General features: G+C 40.4%; 1 protein-coding gene across 1 annotated transcript in view; it reads right to left on the bottom strand.

Annotated features, from left to right (window-relative positions):
• CSMD2 (CUB and Sushi multiple domains 2) overlaps window positions 1–19,770 on the bottom strand; it is a 668,360-nt gene that overhangs the window by 68,476 nt on the left and 580,114 nt on the right. Inside the window, exons 47-49 of the mRNA XM_079924609.1 lie at window positions 7,758–7,946; window positions 5,220–5,366; window positions 2,322–2,510 (exon numbers count right to left, since the gene is read on the bottom strand). Coding sequence (XP_079780735.1) covers window positions 2,322–2,510; window positions 5,220–5,366; window positions 7,758–7,946 — 525 coding nt within the window. The remainder of the gene's footprint in view (window positions 1–2,321; window positions 2,511–5,219; window positions 5,367–7,757; window positions 7,947–19,770) is intronic.

Raw genomic sequence — 19,770 nt, forward strand, 5'->3', positions numbered from 1 at the left:
CAGGGAATCAGCCCAGGAGGTCCAGCAGGTCTGGGCTGCAGGAAAAGAGAACAGAGAAAGTGGAGGGGGTGGAATGATCATAGATGGGAGTTTCCCAGAGCTGGAGAGAGACAGTGTTCAGATTGAAAGGGACCAAAGGCAGCTCATCTCACTGCCCCTCCCTGGCCCTTCTCTCTTGGATAACTGAGAGGACAGAAGGTAACCTCTTAGCCTGAGAGACTACCAGGCTGTCTAGTGATCTCCATCACACACCACAGTCCCCCAAACCCAGAGGGACACCTCCCGTGGGTAGGAGAGGAGGGGGGAGAATCACAAAGTACCTGAAAGCTTGTGGTGGAATGAGGCCTCTGAGGGAGAGAACGCGTAGTGAGAGAACGGGCAGGGGAAGGAGAGAGAAAGCGTTAGGATGCATAGACTCTCCAATGTGCTGTGTTTGTCAGTGGAGAAGCATGGTTTGGAAAGCAGCAGCAGGGAAAGGGAAGCATGCCAGGCCTTTCGCCCTGGGTTCTGTGGGAAATAGGGGATGAGCCCCCTCCCCTGAAAGGGCCACAGCATCTGTGTTCTCAGATGAGAGCCACAGTCTCCGTGGAGGAAGGAAGTGAAGAGAGCCTTCTGGGCGGTGACTGAGGGTGTATACTTGTTGGCCATGGAACCAGGATTCCAGAGAGCACGGAGGGAATGGCAGAGAGGGAGGGCATCGGAGAGGAACGGGGGCTGGGGCTGGGGATGGAGAGAAGCAGCACAGAGCAGTGTGGGGATGAGTGGACAGAGCTTGGTTTTGGGAAGTGACAAAAGATAGAGGTGACAGGCCTGGTTGCTTCCAACTAGAACTTTGGGAAAAAGACTTGTCTGTGTGGATACAGTTAGAAAAATGGAAACTGAAGCCAAGACGTTTGCCACTTGTGGACAATCAGTTCTCTGTGAACGTTGCTTAAAGCATTAAAGAGAATATCAATGATGCACTGCTTCTGTTCTTTGAGAAAGCTCAGGCACAGGCCCGAGAAGATTGTGAGGGTCAAAGATGACAGACGTCATTAAAAAAGTACGTCACCATGCTGGGAACCAAAACACAAGAACCTCAACCTTAAGTGATTTCTTGTTTTTGTCTATATAATTGGTAAATTTTTTCTTTCTTTTTTAAAATGCAGTATATAATGTTGAGAATCTGGGAGGAAAGACAACAAGCTGCTGGTGGAGGTATAAGTGAAGACAAACTTTTTGGACGGCAACCAGTATCAAAAGCTGTAGACTCTGTATACGTATGATTCAATAATCTCATTTCTGGGAATTTATTTTAAGGAAATAAATATGGATGATCCCAAAGACGGAATTATAAGGATTTTAACAGCAGCATTGTTTATAGTAGCAAAAAATACAGAAAGTCAAATGACCAACAATAGGATGATACTTGAATAAATGAGTTTTTCTATAATGCTACACAACCATTGCAAATATTGATGACTAAGTGTATTTAATCATGTGATAGATGCTAACAAAATATGAAGAGATTTGTACACCAATAATGCCATTTTTATAAACAATATATGAACGACCAAAGGAAATGTTAACAGCAGTGATTTCAGTTGATGGGGTTATAGGTCATTTTCACTTTTTCTTTGGCATTATCTATAGTTTCTTTTTTCTTCTTCAGATTTCTAGTCTGAATGTATATTACTTTAAGGAAAATAAAATCCCATAAATGATCAAAAGCAACACATGCAAACTTCCTGGTATATATCACGTGCTTGATCGCTGATGACTGCGTAGGTGACGGTCACTGTTCACCCTGCTTCCCTCTGCCCCTCGTCTCCTCCCACCGGACCTGGTACTTCTGCCAGCCCCAATTGCTTTGCATATTTTGTGATCTCTCTCAGAGTCTGTGGTTTTGCAAACGCTTTTGCTGTTGCCTAGAATGTTTTCCTTGCCAATGCCTGGCCCCCAACTTTCCTTGTTCTATGAACCCAAGCAACCCCTCTTCTGGAAGCCCCCTAGCTGTACAGGAGCAGGTAGGTCCCCTCTTAACCTTGGGCTCCCACAGTACTGTTTGCGCTCCTGATACAGCACTTCCTTCCTCTGTCATTTGGCATTTTTGTGGCTACATAGCCGTCTCCCTCCCTTCCCTGAAAACACTGATGCTGTGTTTTACACACCTGTGTATCCCCAGGACTTCAGATATTACGGATCCTCAGTATATGTTTGCTGAAAGAATGAATTAATTATCTAGGAGGAAGCCCACATTTGGAAGTGATTGGTCCTGGGACAAGCCCAAGTTGCGGGTAGGACCCAAGCCACCTGTCACCTCTTTCCCACCTGCTTCTCACCTTGACAGAGAGGAATGGCCTCGCTCCACAGGTGGTAGCCCTGGGGGTGCCGGGTGCAAATGGCCATGCTGTGTCCCACCAACCGGTAGCCCGCGTTGCAGCCAAAGTGGATGGAGCCTCCAGGCTGGGTGGTGGTCTGGCCCAGAAGGAAGCCATGGAGCGGAGCCCTGGGCAGGCTGCAGTAGGGAGCTGGATAACGAGATGAGGGTCAGGGGACCACACACAGCGGGAAGACAGAGGTGGTCCTTCATGCAGGCCCCATCCCCTTGCTTCTCCCTCTCTGTCCCTATCTTCAGCACTGCCAGGTCCACTGCTAGTGAGGAGGTTGATACTGAAAAGCAGCCAGTTTAGGAAAGCCAAAGAAAAGAAGAGGAAAGAAAGGAAAAGAAAGGAAAGGAAAGGAGAGAAGGGAAGGATAAGAAAGGAAAAACAGGAAAGGAAAGAGAAGAAAACAAGAAAAAAACAGCTCCATGAAGCACTGGGTCCCCTTTGCACCTGGAGGCAGCACTAGTTGTGCAGCTGAGTTCAGGCTCTCGAATCCCACCATATCCCAAAGGGACACAGAAAATAGAACCCCATGGGGTTGGTTCCAGAAGGGTGTGACCGCAGGGGCGAGGCCTCTGGAGTCAGGGCTGTGCTCAAGTCCCATTTCCCACCTTTCCACAGTTCTGTGACTTGGGACAAATCACTGAGGCGCTTCCAGGTCCATTTTCCTCACCTGTGTATTGCGACTGGCAATGCCTCCCTCATAGGTTTGGGGACAATTTAAATGGGATCGTGTCTGTAAAACCCCCAGCCCAGTGCAGGGCACTCAGTGCTCAGTAAATGGTCCCTGTCCTGCTTTCTGCTGTGTGTGGAGGATGGGGGGAGAGAGAGCTGTGGCAACCCAGGGCATCAAACCCACAGTCCTGATTCCCCCTCGACATCTGGCTTCAACTTATTTCATTCATTTATTCAACAGACAGATAGCAAGTGTCTATTATATGCTAGGTGCTGTTCTAAGTGCTGGGAATACAACAGTGAAGAGAACAGACAAAAACCCCAGCCTTAGAGAACTTGGCAATAAAAACCTCTGCCAGGGATGCTCGGGGGAAGTTCTGTGAGGCCGGGAAAGAGGGATGACCAAAGGAGCACAGAGAGCAAGCCTGTTCATCTGCTCTAAGAGTCCCTGGCATGGGATCAAGGTAGGATGAAGATGACAGGACCCTTCCTGCATCCTCCCCACAGTATGGTCCTCTGGCCTCTTACGTGATCACATCCCTCTGCTGGTGAACTGGATGTGTTAAACACCTCCTTTCCAAGCCAGAACGCTTCCTTACTTCTGCTTTGCCACCTGTGTCCTGTTTATGTGGTATCTACAAGTCTACCTCGGTCAAGAACAAGAATCTCAGTTATAAAATATACTTAGTCACAGTGATAGAGGCATGTGCAAAGTACACGACTCTACTGTATTTCCATTAAGGACTCATTGTTTCACCATGTAATTAATTCACTTTCTATGTGGCGTATATATTGTAATTATAACTGACTCATTACCCACAAATAGGTGATTAATCTTTAAAAACATCAAGGGAAGCACAACTCCTTAATGGCTTTTAGTTCAGAGTTTAGCAACTAGCATAGTGAAATGCTCCTAAATTGCTTTATTTCTCTTTTGTGTTAGTAGCTTCTAGGAACTCAGCCTGAACCTCCCTGACAGATGGCTTAAGGTCTCTTTTCCATCATGAGGAAACCGAGGCCTGAAGAGGTTGAGTGACAGAGCTGACTGCAGACCCTGGGGGGCGTGAAGGTACCCTCCTTCTTGTGTGCGTGGGGGAAAGGAATTTGGGGTCCACTTTGCAGAGGAAATGGACGCTGAGATAGTAAAGCTCCTTCTCCTCCCAGGCTCCCCTCAGCTTCATCTGGCTGGTCCCCCCCACCCCCAAAGCCATACCTAAGAGTTTCTTAAGACTTCGATAGCCCGCTAAGTTTGGGTTGGCCTTCCAAGTCGGCAGCCCATGAGAAGAGATGGATTGAGACAAGGGGCAACTCAGGCTATAATATGTATATCTGACATCCCTCTAACCAATATTCTTTGAAAATTTGTCCAACGTTTGTTTGGAACTCAGGCTAAATGCAGCCAGGGGAAAGAGTGCTGCAGGGGGACTGGTGCCTGGTGGAACTCGCCATGGTCTTAAGTAATTCATCTCTGCTCCCAAGCTCACAGAGCCAGCCAGCAGTTCAACGGACCCACTGCCCTGCAAAATGGGCAGCAAACAGCTTTTCAAATTTTCTTTCCAGCGACAGAGAGTAATCCCCGTGATGGGAGTTCAGATAACGTTGATTTTCTCCATCTCATTTTATTTTCAAGGATATTTTTGTGTTCCTTGTAGATGGCTGGCTGGCTGTTCAGCTATCCAGTTGGATTGGCCCTCGATCTGACACTGCCTATGAGATATGGCTTGCAGAGCAGAAGAGAGGCTCCTGGACTTGGAATATAACCCATCGTTTGCTGCTTGTCTAATATTTGCCAGTTGGGGACCCACATCTTAGGGTTTTTTGGTTTAAAGGACCTTCTATTAACATTTCAACAGTGTTAGGGACGGGACCACCTATAGGCCTTATCAGGTCATATACAATAAATTTATCCAAAAGACACAGGCTGGCAGTATGAGCAGAAAGAGGAAAGAGCTTAAAAGTGGGGAGAGGTATAGAAAAAGGGGAGGTGGGAAAATGTCAAGGACACTGTGCAGCTAGAGGTGAGAGTGCCTACGAGGAGGAGAAAGGCTGCCAGTCCCCAGGCGCGTGGAGGAGCTCGGCCAGGCACGAGGACATGGCCCATGGCTTATTCTTCTGGGTGAGAAATGTAAGGGGCTCGGGGGTTGTGGCCCTTCTCATGAGTCTTTATGTTTTACTCACCTGCATACCGAATCTTAAAGCCCTTCCGATTGTAGGCATGGTCGGACGACCAGCGCAGGTACACAGAGTTGCTTGAGCTGGTGACAATCAGGGGAGCTGAGTAGTTCCCACTGAGGGCTTTCAGCAGAGGACTTTGTCCTGAGGGACCTGGGAGGAGAGTGTGGACACAGGATTACAGACTATCACAGCTATCAGAGATAGTAGATGTGATACCTTTAATGTAACCACCTCCGATTTTCCCCTCCTCAAGTGAAGACGTGAAGATTTGGGATGGTAACTCAGCACCATCACTGGTCCATCTGCTCCTCTCTCAGTATCCACAGGCTTTGCTCTAGGTGCTCTCCCCTCCTGAGCCCTAAAGCAGGGATCCAAGAAGTCCCTGACAACACATAGCCGTTGGCAGGTGAGATGACATCTATTTGCCATCCTGGGACTTGCCCACAGTCAAGCAGCGGGTTAAAAGAGCTGGTTTTCAACCTGGGAACATTTTCTATCTCACCATCCTACTTGTGCATACTAAAAACAGTTCAGTCCCTGCCACATAGAAAAAATATTTATGAATGAATAGATAGCAATAAAGCTAGAGGAAAACATGATCATGTCTCAATGTCATAAATAACATAGCTCCCCAATGGTCCCTTCCAAGGCTCTTCCAGAAAGGCCTCCCTGTTCTTTCTCTCCTCCTTAGATGCCTGGAAGTGCATCCCAAGGGTGCTGATTCAAGGGAGGCAGAGTACAAAGCTAGATAATCCAAAACACAGGATTTATTATCCTGGAAAGAGCCCTAAGTGATGGTTCTCATATGCTGCCAAGACAGCTCTTGGGAGCTTGGCAGAAGTAATAGACCACATTGAACAAAGGAGAGCCATCAGAACTGCTGTGACAAACTGTGAAGGAAGAGGTCAAATGGCTCAGAGGAATGGCATGCTGGGATAGGTCTGCTGTATTAGACCAGAACCTTGACCTTCAGGAGGATCTGGGGGACACACCAGTTCCTAAAGCAATAAGGAATGCACTGCTGAGGGGGTGAGGACGAACATCAACAACCTGAGAATTGGCTGTCCTCTGTAAGCGGAAACTGATGGGAGGAGAGGCTGTCACCAAGCTGGGCTTCCTAGTATTGATGGGGAGGAAAGGAGCCTAAATACAGAGGCCAGGCAGAAGCACTGGTTGGCATAGTTACTAAAATGGGCAGCAAGGTTGGGATGGCAGCCAGGAGGGCCTGACCTGCAGGACCTATGGAGATGGCTGACACAACATGATATTCCTAAGGGCAAGATAGATGGGCGGCCAAAAAAAATGAACATATGAAGAAAACAGTTCATGAATATATAACCAAAAGGGTGTAGAAAGTTCCAATCCCTGGAGTAATTTGGAGACTTGAACCAGGTTTCGTTTCTTACTCCAGAATACTTTGGCTGAAGGAGGGGCTGAGTCCTTATGAAAAAGGACCCTGCAAAATAACAACAGTTGGATACGGTAGTGATTCCCGAGTCCTTATCCCAAAAGACCCACCACTATTAATTCAGGTAACTGAACATTGGGGAAAAGGGAATGCCTGGATATTTGGAAGACTTTTGTATACAGAGTGTGTGAATTGATGCTGATACCTGGGACCCAAAGCACTATTATGGCTCCTTTGTTACAACAGGGTTATATGAGGGATGGGATTGGTAAGAAATGGAGTCTTGTCCCCAAAAGTTAACCCAGTAGTAGCCTCAACTGCAGTAGCTATGCCAGATGTAGTATATTCATTAGAGTAGATTATCATAGCTTTGGTTATATGAAATGCAGTTATTGATCTAGCAATGCATTCTTTTCTATACCCACCAGAAAGGAGGATTGTAAGCAATTTGCATTTACATGAGAGAGACAACAGTATACATCCATGGTCTTGCTCCAGAGCTAAGTTAATTCTCCTGCTCTGTCATAATGTAGTATGAAGAGATGTGGACCATCTGGACATCCTGCAGAATACAGCTTATTGATTTACTATATTGATGACATTGTATTAATTGGATCTGATGTGCCAGAAGGGACAATTAGTGTAGATGCCTTTGCAAGACACACGCTCCAAAGGGTAAGAGGAAGGCTACAAAGAGTCAGGTGAAGTTTTTAGGGTCCTGTGGTCTGGGGCATGCTGAGACATATCCTCCAAATTAAAGGGCAGGTTATTGCACCTTTCCCCTCCTACCAAAGAGAAAAAAAAGCATAGTGTTTGGTAGACCTCTTGGGTTTTGGAAGCAGCATACTCTTCACTTGGGAGTACTGTTATGACCCATTTATTGGTTGACATTCGAGGGGCTAGCTTTGAGTGGTGGCTAGATTAAAGAAAGGGTGCTGTAGCAGGTCTAGGCTGTAACATGAGCAGGCCTGCTCATACAACTCATCAGCTTCCATGGTACTGGAGTTTCTGTGGTAGGGAAAGACCTTGTGTGGAAATCTGGAAAGTCCTAATTGGGAGGTTGCATCATAGACTCCTGGGGTTTTGAAGCCAGTCTGTGCTATCTTTAGCAGGGCACAATTTGATTTACTTACCATCAAAGATCTCAAACTCATCATACTGCTTCTCACTGAGAAAGTACTCCACTGTGAGAGTGATGTTATATGCGGGCTCCACTCTCACCAGCCAAGAGCAGGTCTGGAACTGGGGATAGCTTCCCGGGTAGCTCTGACTCAGGATCACACCTGTGGAGTCTGTCAGAAGCTCATTCGTTGGGCAGTGCACTTGGAGAAAGAAAGAGAAATACCAGGTACATGGGATGGAGATGGAACGAGTGCCAACACATTGGCTTTTCCCTGGTGAAGAAGACAACCATTGGAAAACCAGATGGCATCTGAGCACATTCAAGCAAGACTCCAATACCCATCATTTTACTGATCCGTGGCATGAGTTGGTCTCAGATTCTGTGTCAACGTTACTATATTGCTGAGACTCAGGCTTGGTCAGTTGGTTGGAATCACTTCTTAGCTCAGATATGGGCTTTGGAGCAGGTGGGGATGATACGTACATACAGATAACTGTAAGGCATCCTCAAATCCAAGAGCTAAATGAGTGATTTGTACAAGGAGAGTATAGGGCAGAGGTAAGCCCATGGGATTTTGAGTCAAACACACCTGGATTTATAGTCCACCTCTGTCACTTACTACCTGTGTGGTCTTGAACAAATTATTTCCTTTCTGTGCAATAGCTTCACCATCTCCAACCCAAAATGATAACACCTACCTTACAGGGCTGTTGTATTACACAAAATGTTATATAATTATATATTATTTTAAGGTCTCTTTTTCCTTAAAATAATCTTTTAAGGAAAGATTATTTTAATCTTTAATATTTTAAAGATTAAAAGATTAAAGATTCTTTAATCTTTAAAGATTATTTTAATCTTAATAAAGATTATTTTATTATAATATATAATCTTAATAAGATTAAGATTATATATTATAATATATTACCATATTATACTAAATAATATATGTATGGCATGCCTCCATAAATTATAGAGATGATGATGACAATTACACCAGGAACAGAAGGAAACAGCAGAGCATGACTGTGACCTGATTAGTAGTACTAAGATATCTAGAAAGAAATTGAAGATGAAACAAATAAATGGAAAGATATTCTGTGTTCATGGGCTGGAAGAATTACTATTATTAAAATGTCCATACTACCTAAAGCAATCTACAGATTCAATGCAATCCTTATCAAAATACCCATGGCATTTTTCAGAGAACTAGAACAAATAACTTCAAAATTTGTATGGAAGCACAAAAGACCCTGAATAGCCAAAGCAATCTTGAGAAAGAACAACAAAGCTGGAGTTATCATGCTTCCTGACTTCAAACTATACTACAAAGCTACAGTAATCAAAACAGTATAGTACTGGCACAAAAAGTGACACATAGATCAATGGAACAGAATAGAGAAAAATAAGTCCACACATATATGGGCAATTAATCTATCCTAAAAGAGGCAAGAATACACAATGGGGAAAAGACAGTCTCTTCAAGGAGTGGTATTGGGAAAACTGGACAGCTACATGTAAAAGAATAAAACTAGACCATTTTCCCACATCATATACAAAAATAAACTCAAACTGGATTAAAGACTTAAATCTAAGACCTGAAACCATAAAACTCCTAGAAGAAAACATAGGTAGTATACACTTTGAAATCAGTCTTAGCAATATGTTTTTGGATCTGTCTCCTCAGGCAAGGGCAACAAAAGCAAAAATAAGCAAATGGGACCATATCAAACTAAAAAGTTTTGGCACAGCAAAGGAAACCATCAACAAAAATGAAAGGGCAGGCATTTCCTCTTGGTTAGTAAGCTGAAAGTCTTTAACATTTGGAGATGATTCCTGGTGACTTTGCCTGAGCTCCCAGAGCCGTGTGGCTGACAGGGTCTTGGTGCTCTGGCCCAGTGTCAGGCCTGATTCTCTGAGGTGGCAGAGCCGAGTTCAGGACATTGGATCACCAGAGACCTCGTGGCCCCATGTAATATCAATCAGTGGGAGCTCTCCCAGAGATCTCCATCTCAATGCTAAGACCCAGATCCCCCCAACAGCCAGCAAGCTCCAGTGTTGGATGCCCCATGCCAAGCAACTAACAAGACAGGAACACAAACCCACCCATTAGCACACAGGCTGCCTAAAGTCATACTAAGTTCACAGACATGCCAAAACACACCACCAGACGCGGCCCTGCCCATGAGAAAGAAAAGATCCAACCCCACCCACCAGAAGACAGGCAGCAGTCCCCTCCACCAGGAAGCCTACACAAGCCACTGAACCAAACTCACCCACTGGGGGCACACACCAAAAACAACAGGAACTACGAACCTGCAGCCTGTGAAAAGGAGACCCCAAACACAGTAAGTTAAACAAAATGAGAAGACAGAGAAACATGCAGCAGATGAAGGAGCAAGGTAAAAACCCACCAGACCAAACAAATGAAGAGGAAATGGGCATTCTGCCTGAGAAAGAATTCAGAATAATGATAGTAAAGATATCCAAAATCTTGGAAATAGAATGGAGAAAATACAAGAAATGTTTAACAAGGACCTAGAAGAACTAAAGAGCAAACAAACAATGATGAACAACACAATAAATGAACTTAAAAATTCTCTAGAAGGGATAAATAGCAGAATAACTGAGGCAGAAGAATGGATTAGTGACCTGGAAGATAAAATAGTGGAAATAACTGCTGCAGAGCAGAATAAAGAAAAAAGAATGAAAAGAATTGAGGACAGTCTCAGAGACCTCTGGGACAACATTAAATGCACCAACATTCGAATTATAGGGGTTGCAGAAGAAGAAGAGAAAGAGAAAGGGTCTGAGAAAATATTTTAAGTGATTATAGTTGAAAACTCCCCTAATATGGGAAAGGAAGTAGTCAATCAAGTCCAGGAAGTGCAGAGTCCCATACAGGATAAATCCAAGGAGGAACACGCCAAGACGCATATTAATCAAGCTATCAAAAATTAAATACAAGGAAAAAATATTAAAAGCAGCAAGGGAAAAGCAACAAATAACACACAAGGGAATCCCCATAAGGTTAACAGCTAATCTTTCAGCAGAAACTCTGCAAGCCAGAAGGGAATGGCAGGACATATTTAAAGTGATGAAAGGGAAAAACCTAAAACCAAGATTACTCCACCCAGCAAGGATCTCATTCAGATTTGATGGAGAAATTAAAACCCTTACAGACAAGCAACAGTTAAGAGAATTCAGCACCACCAAACCAGCTTTACAACAAATGCTAAAGGAACTTCTCTAGGCAGGAAACACAAGAGAAGAAAAAGACCTACAAAAACAAACCCAAAACAATTATGAAAATGGTAATAGGAACATATATATCGATAATTACCTTAAATGTAAATGTATTAAGTGATCCAACCAAAAGACACAGACTGGCTGAATGGATACAAAAACAAGACCCATATATATGTTGTCTACAAGAAACCCACTTCAGACCTAGGGACACACACAGACTGAAAGTGAGGGGATGGAAAAAGATATTCCACATATGGAAATCAAAAGAAAGTTGGAGTAGCAATTCTCATATCAGACAAAATAGACTTTAAAATAAAGACTATTACAAGAGACAAAGAAGGACACAACATAATGATCAAGGGATCAATCCAAGAAGAAGATAAAATGATTGTAAATATTTATGCACCCAACGTAGGAGCACCTCAATACATAAAGCATTTAAATATTAACAGCCATAAAAGGGGAAATCGACAGTAACACAATAATAGTAGGGGACTTTAACACCCCACTTTCACCAATGGACAGATCATCCAAATTGAAAATAAATAAGGAAACACCAGCTTTAAATGACCCATTAAACAAGATGGACTTAATTGATATTTATAAGACATTCCATCCAAAAGTAACAGAATACACTTTCTTCTCAAGTGTTTATGGAATATTCTCTAGGATAGATCATATCTTGAGTCACAAATCAAGGCTTGGCAAATTTAAGAAAATTGAAATTGTATCAAGTATCTTTTCCAACCACAAATCTATGAGATTAGATATCAATTATAGGAAAAAACTGTAAAAAGTGCAAACACATGGAGACTAAACAATATGCTACTAAACAACCAAGAGATCACTGAAGAAATCAAAGAGGAAATCAAAAAATACCTAGAAACAAATGACAATGAAAACACGATGATCCAAAACCTATGGGATGCAGCAAAAGCAGTTCTAAGAGGGAAGTTTTCAGCAATAGAATCCTACCACAAGAAACAAGAAACATCTCAAATAAACGACCTAACCTTACACCTAAAGCAATTAGAGAAAGAAGAACAAAAATCCCCCAAAGTTAGCAGAAGGAAAGAAATCATAAACATCAGAACAGAAATAAATGAAAAACAAATGAAGGAAATGATCGCAAAGATCAATAAAACTAAAAGCTGGTTCTTTGAGAAGATAAACAAAATTGATAGACCATTAGCCAGACTCATCAAGAAAAAAAGGGAGAAGACTCAAATCAACAGAACTAGAAATGCAAAAGGAGAAGTAACAACTGACACTGCAGAAATACAAAGGATCATGAGAGATTACTACCAGCAACTATATGCCAATAAAATGGACAACCTGGAAGAAATGGACAAATTCTTAGAAAAGCACAACCATCCGAGACTGAACCAGGAAGAAATAGAAAATATGAACAGACCAGTCACAAGCACTGAAATTGAGACTGTGATTAAAAATCTTCCAATGAAAAAAAGCCCAGAACCAGATGGGTTCACAGGCGAATCCTATCAAACATTTAGAGAAGAGCTAACACCTATCTTCTCAAAGTCTTCCAAAATATAGCAGAGGGAGGAACACTCCCAAACTCATTCTACGAGGCCACCATCACCCTAATTCCAAAACCAAAGATGTCACAAAAAAAGAAAACTACAGGCCAATATCACTGATGAATAGAGATGTAAAAATCCTCAACAAAATACTAGCAAACAGAATCCAACAGCACATTAAAAGGATCATACACCATGATCAAGTGGGGTTTACCCCAGGAATGCAAGCATTCTTCAATATACGCAAATCAATCAATGTGATATACCATATTAACAAATTGAAGGTTAAAAACCATATGATCATCTCAATAGATGCAGAAAAAGCTGACAAAATTCAACACGCATTTATGATAAAAACTCTCCAGAAAGCGGGCATAGAGAGAACCTACCTCAACATAATAAAGGTCATATATGACAAACCCACAGCCAACATTGTTCTCAATGGTGAAAAACTGAAACCGTTTTTTCTAAGATCAGGAAAAAGACAATGTTGCCCACTGTCACAGCTATTATTCAATATAGTTTTGGAAGTTTTTTAGTCACAGCAGTCAGCAAGGAAAAAGAAATAAAAGGAATCCAAATCGGAAAAGAAGACATAAAACTGTCAGATTTTGCAGATGACATGATACTATACATAGAGAATCCTAAAGATGCTACCAGAAAACTACAGGAGCTAATCAATGAATTTGATAAAGTAGCAGGATATAAAATTAATGCACAGAAATCTTTTGCATTCCTAAACACTAACGATGAAAAAACTGAAAGAGAAATTAAAGAAAAACTCCCATTTCCCACTGCAACAAAAAGAATAAGATACCTAGGAATAAACCTACCTAAGGAGACAAAAGACCTGTAGGCAGAAAACGATAAGACACTGATGAAAAAAATTAAAGATGATACAAACAGATGGAGAGATATACCATGTTCTTGGATTGGAAAAATCAACATTGTGAAAATGACTATACTACCCAAAGCAATCTACAGATTCAATGCAATCCCTGTCAAACTACCACTGGCAATTTTCACAGAACTAGAACAAAAAACTTCACAATTTGTATGGAAACACAAAAGACCCCAAATAGCCAAAGCAATCTTGAGAAAGAAAAACAGAGCTGGAGGAATCAGGCTCCCTGACTTCAGACTATACTACAAAGCTACAGTAATCAAGACAGTACGGTACTGGCACAAAAACAGAAATATAGATCAATGGAAAAGGATAGAGAGCCCAGAGATAAACCCACGCACATATGGTCACCTTATGTTTGATAAAGGAGGCAAGAATATACAATGGAGAAAAGACAGCCTCTTCAATAAGTGGTTCTGGGAAAACTGGACAGCTACTTGTAAAAGAATGAAATTAGAACACTCCCTAACACCATACACAAAAATAAACTCCGAATGGATTAAAGACCTCAATGTAAGTCCAGACACTATAAAACTCTTAAGAGGAAAACATAGGCAGAACACTCTATGACATAAATCACAGCAAGATCCTTTTTGACCTACCTCCTAGAGAAATGGAAATAAAAACAAAAATAAACAAATGGGACCTAATGAAACTTAAAAGCTTTTGCACAGCAAAGGAACCCATAAAGAAGACGAAAAGACAACCCTCAGAATGGGAGAAAATATTTGCAAACGAAGCAATGACAAAGGATTAATCTCCAAAATATACAAGCGGCTCATGTAGCTCAATATCAAAAAAAGAAACAACCCAATCCAAAAATGGGCAGAAGCCCTAAACAGACATTTCTCCAAAGATGATATACAGATTGCAAACAAACACGTGAAAGGATGTTCAACATCACTAATCATCAGAGAAATGCAAAGCAAAACTACAGTGAGGTATCACCTCACACCGGTCAGAATGGCCATCATCAAAAAATCTACAAACAATAAATGCTGGAGAGGGTGTGGAGAAACGGGAACCCTCTTGCACTGTTCGTGGGAATGTAAATTGATACAGCCACTATGGAGAACAGTATGGAGGTTCCTTAAGAAACTTAAAAATAGAAGTACCATATGACCCAGCAATCCCACTATTGGGCATATACCCTGAGTAAACCATAATTCAAAAAGAGTCATGTACCCCAATGTTCATTGCAGCACTCTTTAAAACAGCCGGAACATGGAAGCAACCTAAGTGTCCATCGACAGATGAATGGATAAAGAAGATGTGGCGCATATATACACAATGTAATATTACTCAGCCATAAAAAAAAATGAAATTGAGTTATTTGTAGTGAGGTGGATGGACCTAGAGTCTGTCATACAGAGTGAAGTAAGTCAGAAAGAGAAAACAAATACTGTATGCTAACACATATATATGGAATCTAAAAAAAAAATGGTTCTGACAAACCTAGCAGTAGGACAGGAATAAAGATGCAGACATAGAGAATGGACTTGTGGACAAGTGGAAGGGGGATGGTAAGCTGGGATGAACTGAGAGAGTAGCATTGACATATGTACACTACCAAATGTAAAATAGATAGCTAGCGGGAAGCAGCCGCATTGCACAGGGAGATCAGCTTGTTGCTTTGTGACCACTTAGAGGGGTGGGATAGGGAGTGTGGGAGGGAGATGCAAGAGGGATGGAATATGGGGATACATGTATACATATAGCTGATTCAGTTTGTTGTATACCAGAAACTAACTCAACATTGTAAAGCAATTATAATCCAATAAAGATGTTAAAAAAAAATGAAAGGGCAACGTACTGAATGGGTGAAGATATTTACAAATGATATACCTGATAAGGGGTTAATATCCAAAATATGTAAAGTACTCATACAACTTAATAGCAGAAAAAACAAACAATCTGATTAAAAATGGGCAGAGGACCTGAACAGACATTTTTCCAAAGAAGACATACAGATGGCCAATAGGCACATGAAAAGATGCTCAACATCACTAATTATTAGAGAAATGCAAACCAAAACCACAGTTAGATACCACCTCACACTTGTCACGATGGCAATCATCAAAAAGACAAGAAATAACAAGTGTTGGTGAGGATGTGAAGAAAAGGGAACCCTTGTGCACTGTTGGTGAGAATGTAAATTGGTGCAGCCACTATGGAAAACAGCATGGAGTTCCCTCAAAAAATTAAAAATAAAACTACCATATGATCCAGAAATTCCACTTCTGGGTATTTAGCTGAAGAAAATGAAAACACTAATTCGAAAAGACATATGCATCCCAATGTTCATTGCAGCATTACTTACAATAACCAAGATATAGAAGCAACCTTAGTGTCCATCGATAGGTGAATGGATAAAGAAGAAGAGGTATGTATACACAATGGAATATTACTCAGCCATAAAAACGAATGAAATCTTGCCAATTGCAACAACATGGATGGACCTGGATGGTATTATGCTAAGTGAAATAAATCAGACAGTTAAAGAAAAATACTGTATGATTTCACTTACATATGAAATCTGAAAAGCAAAACAAACTAACAAATATAACAAAACAGAAACAGACAACAAATACAGAGAACAAAGTGGTGGTTGCCAGAGAACAGAGGGATGGGGAGTTGGGAAAACCGCTGAAGGTGATTAAGAGGTACAGACTGCCAGTTAGGAAATAGAGAAGGCCCAGGGATGTGATATACAGCATGGGGAATATAGTCAATAATATTATAATAACTGTATGGTGCATAATCTATAAAAAGATCAAACCACTATGCTGTGTACCTGAAACTAATGTAATATTGTAAGTCAATTATAATTTGATTAAAGGAAAAGATATCTAAAGATAAACATATCACCCTAAGGAAGATGGTCAGTGTGGGACTTAGAAGAAATGGAGAAGCAACATTGGAATTATATAAGAATGGCTCCTAAGGAGGAAACCAGCCTGGCTTTTGAAATGTTCCAGATTTCACTAACCTGACAGCCAGCACAGGTCCCTGAGGTGTGGTGATAATTAAGTTCCCCAGGCCTTATGCTCTGCTCCTTCCAGTAGCAGGTCTCTTTCAAGCTTTTTACCTTCTACTTGAATCTGCCTCCATGAGGGGGAAACAGGGCATGCTCTCTCAAATGAGACGGGTCCATAGGTTTGTCTTTTTGTGTGCAACGTTATCAGATTTAGGCATTAGTGTTTACAGGTTTTTTTGTTTTTTGTTTTTCCTATGCTTGAGATATCTGGCCTTTGAAGATTTAGCAGTATTCTTCCGTGAAACCATCTAGTCTTGATGTTTTTGGTGGGGCTTCCTCTGAAACCATTCTCCCCACCTTTTTAAAGAGAATATTGAAAGTATAAACTTTCTCTCTCTACTGGGGTCAATTTTATTAAATTATAGCTTCCTAGAAATTCATTCATATCATTAATTTTTTGGCATAGATATGTCCAAAATAGTCTCATAATTTAAAAATTTCCTTGGTTCAACGGTTATATTCCACTCTTCCTTTTTTATTTTTGTAAGCGCCTGCTTTCTCCCTTTGTTTAACTTACCTAATGGTTTGATTATTTTGCTACTCTTTATTTCAGGTACTTCTTTTTACTTTACCAGTAAGCCTGTTTTTCTGCTTATAACTCATGAATTTCTTTTTAAAATTCAAAAACTTAGAGATATAATTTATGCACAATAAAATGCACACATTTTAGGTACACAATTTAATGAGTTTTGGCTAATGTATATATCTGTGTGACCACTACCACAGTCAGGATATAGATTATTTCCGTTGCCCCAGAAAATTCTCTTATGCCCCTTTGCAATCAGTATGACCTGCCCCAATGCTCCAGGAAAGCAATGATGCTATTTCTATAAGCATTAGTTTTGCGTACCAGAGCTTCATGTAGTTGGAATCATATATGCATTATTTTTGTGTCTGGTTTCTTTTGCTAAACATAATTTTTGTAAGAGTCAACTCATGCTGTTTTATGTATCACTATTTCCTTTGTTTTTATTATTCTGTAGCAATCATAGGACAATTTGCTTATTTATTCTCCTAGTGATGAACATTTGGGTTGTTTCCAGTTTGGGATTATTACAAAATTCATATAACAGTCTTTTTATGCATATGGGTTTTCGCTTCTCTTTGATAAATAACTAGGAGTAGAATTGTCAGGTGATAGTGTAGGGGAATTTATCTTTAAAAGAAACTTCCAATCGGTTTTCCAAAGTGATTGTATGATTTTTCCATCCCAACCAGCAATATATGAAAATTCTATTTGTTCCACATCCTTTTTAACACTTTGTATGGTTAGTCTTAAATTTAAGCTATTCTAGGGGGTGCATAGTAATATTTCATTATGGTTTAATTTGCATTTGCCTTATGACTAATGATGTTGAGCATGTTTTCATATACTTATTGGCCATTCATACCTTATTTTACAAAGTGTTCAAGTCTCTTGTACATATTTTCATTGGATTATTTTATTACTGAGTTGTAAAAGTTCTTCACATAGTCTAGGTACAGGGCCTTTTAAAAAATATACATACTCTGAATATCTTCTCTTATTCTGTAGTTTGTCTTTACTTTTTACATTCAGTTCTGTTGATTTTTCCTTCATGTGTTTTGAATCTCTTTTATCATCTGCATATACACTTGTATATCTTTTTTAATGTAGTTAGCTTATTTGTCATTTCTAAATATCTCTATTTTTGGTAATACTCCTTGATTGCAGTATTATTTGAAATTTCTTTATGTTTCTTATGTTTACCATTTGTATGGCATATCTTTTTCTCTTCTTTCCCTTGCAATCTATCTGGTACTTATATTTAAAGTACAACTTTTGTAGAAAATAAATAATTACTGTTTAAAGCCTCTAAATTTTGGCATGGTGTTTTTGCAACAAAAGTTCAGTAATATAACTATATTTTGCAAATAGTTTATGTTAACTACTTATTCTTGGTCTGTCATTGAAAGAGATGTGTTGAAGTCTACCACTGTAATTGTGAATTTGTCCCTGTCTCCCTGTAATTCTATGAATTTTCCCTTTATACATTTCAATACTATTCTTAGGTGCACAGAAGTTTATGACTATTATATATTCTTGGTAGATTATGTTTACCAGCATGAAATATCCCTCTTTATGTCTTTTAATGCTTTCTGCCTTAAATTCTATTTAGTCTGTTATTAGCTTTGCTACACCAGATTTTAGAGGTTAGTACTTGCTATCTATTTTTTTTTAACATTTTGCTTCATACCAGGGATGAGTGACACCTTTCTAGCTATGACCTTAGAGAGGCAAATGAATATATTCAATTCTAAGTTCATGGAAAGCTTATAATTAGACTTTTAAAATTTAACCAATCTGAAAATCTCTGACCTTTAATTAGCAGTTGGATTCAATTATATTTATCACGGTTGCACATATATTTGCACATGGTTTTTTTTTAAATAAATAAATGTATTAAACATTGTCATCATTGCTGTGCATGGGCTTTCTCTAGTTGTGGTGAGCAGGGGCTACTCTTTGTTGCGGTGCGCGGGCTTCTCATTGCAGTGGCTCCTCTTGTTGCGGAGCATGGGCTTTAGGCACACGGGCTTCAGTAGTTGTGGCATGTGGCTTTAGTAGTTGTGGCTCGTAGGCTCTAGAGCGCAGGCTCAGTAGTTGTGGTGCACGAGTTCAGTTGCTCTGCGGCATGTGGGATCTTCCTGGACCTAGGGCTCAAACCCGTGTCCTCGTCATTGGTGGGCAGATTCTTAACCATTGTGCCACCAGGGAAGCCCTTGCACTTAGTTTTGCTACCTCATTTTGTATTTTCTGTTTACCATGACTTAAAATATATTTTTCTCCTTCAATGTTTCCCATTTGATTAACCAAATTTACTTTATTCTCTTTATTTTTGGTTATGAATTTAGAACTTACACATACTATGGACATAAATAATTTAAGAAAACTATGCAGAAATTTAAACATTGTATTTAAAGGTATATATTTTTAATAATGTACATGGTTAATCAATATCTATGGCTTTCCTCAAAGGGTCCTCAGCTCTTTTTCTTTCTTTAAAATAGGTTCTCCAATGTCATTTATTTCTCAAATTGTCTTCAGATATTTTATTTTCTAGTCAATATATTTTAGATTTACTACCATATTTTACTGATTTCTTAGCTTATTGTTAATTTTTGTATCTGAATCATTCTACCTGTATTCATCTTTTTCTTGCTGAATGTGGTAGATATTTCTGGTGTTTACCAGTACCAGACTTTCTTTTATTTCCTGAGCATATAAAAAACTTCACTTTCCATCCATGTGCCTATTTCTGGCCAGTTAGAT

Source organism: Stenella coeruleoalba (assembly GCF_951394435.1).
Source record: "Stenella coeruleoalba genome assembly, chromosome: 1".
NCBI lineage: Eukaryota > Metazoa > Chordata > Mammalia > Artiodactyla > Delphinidae > Stenella > Stenella coeruleoalba.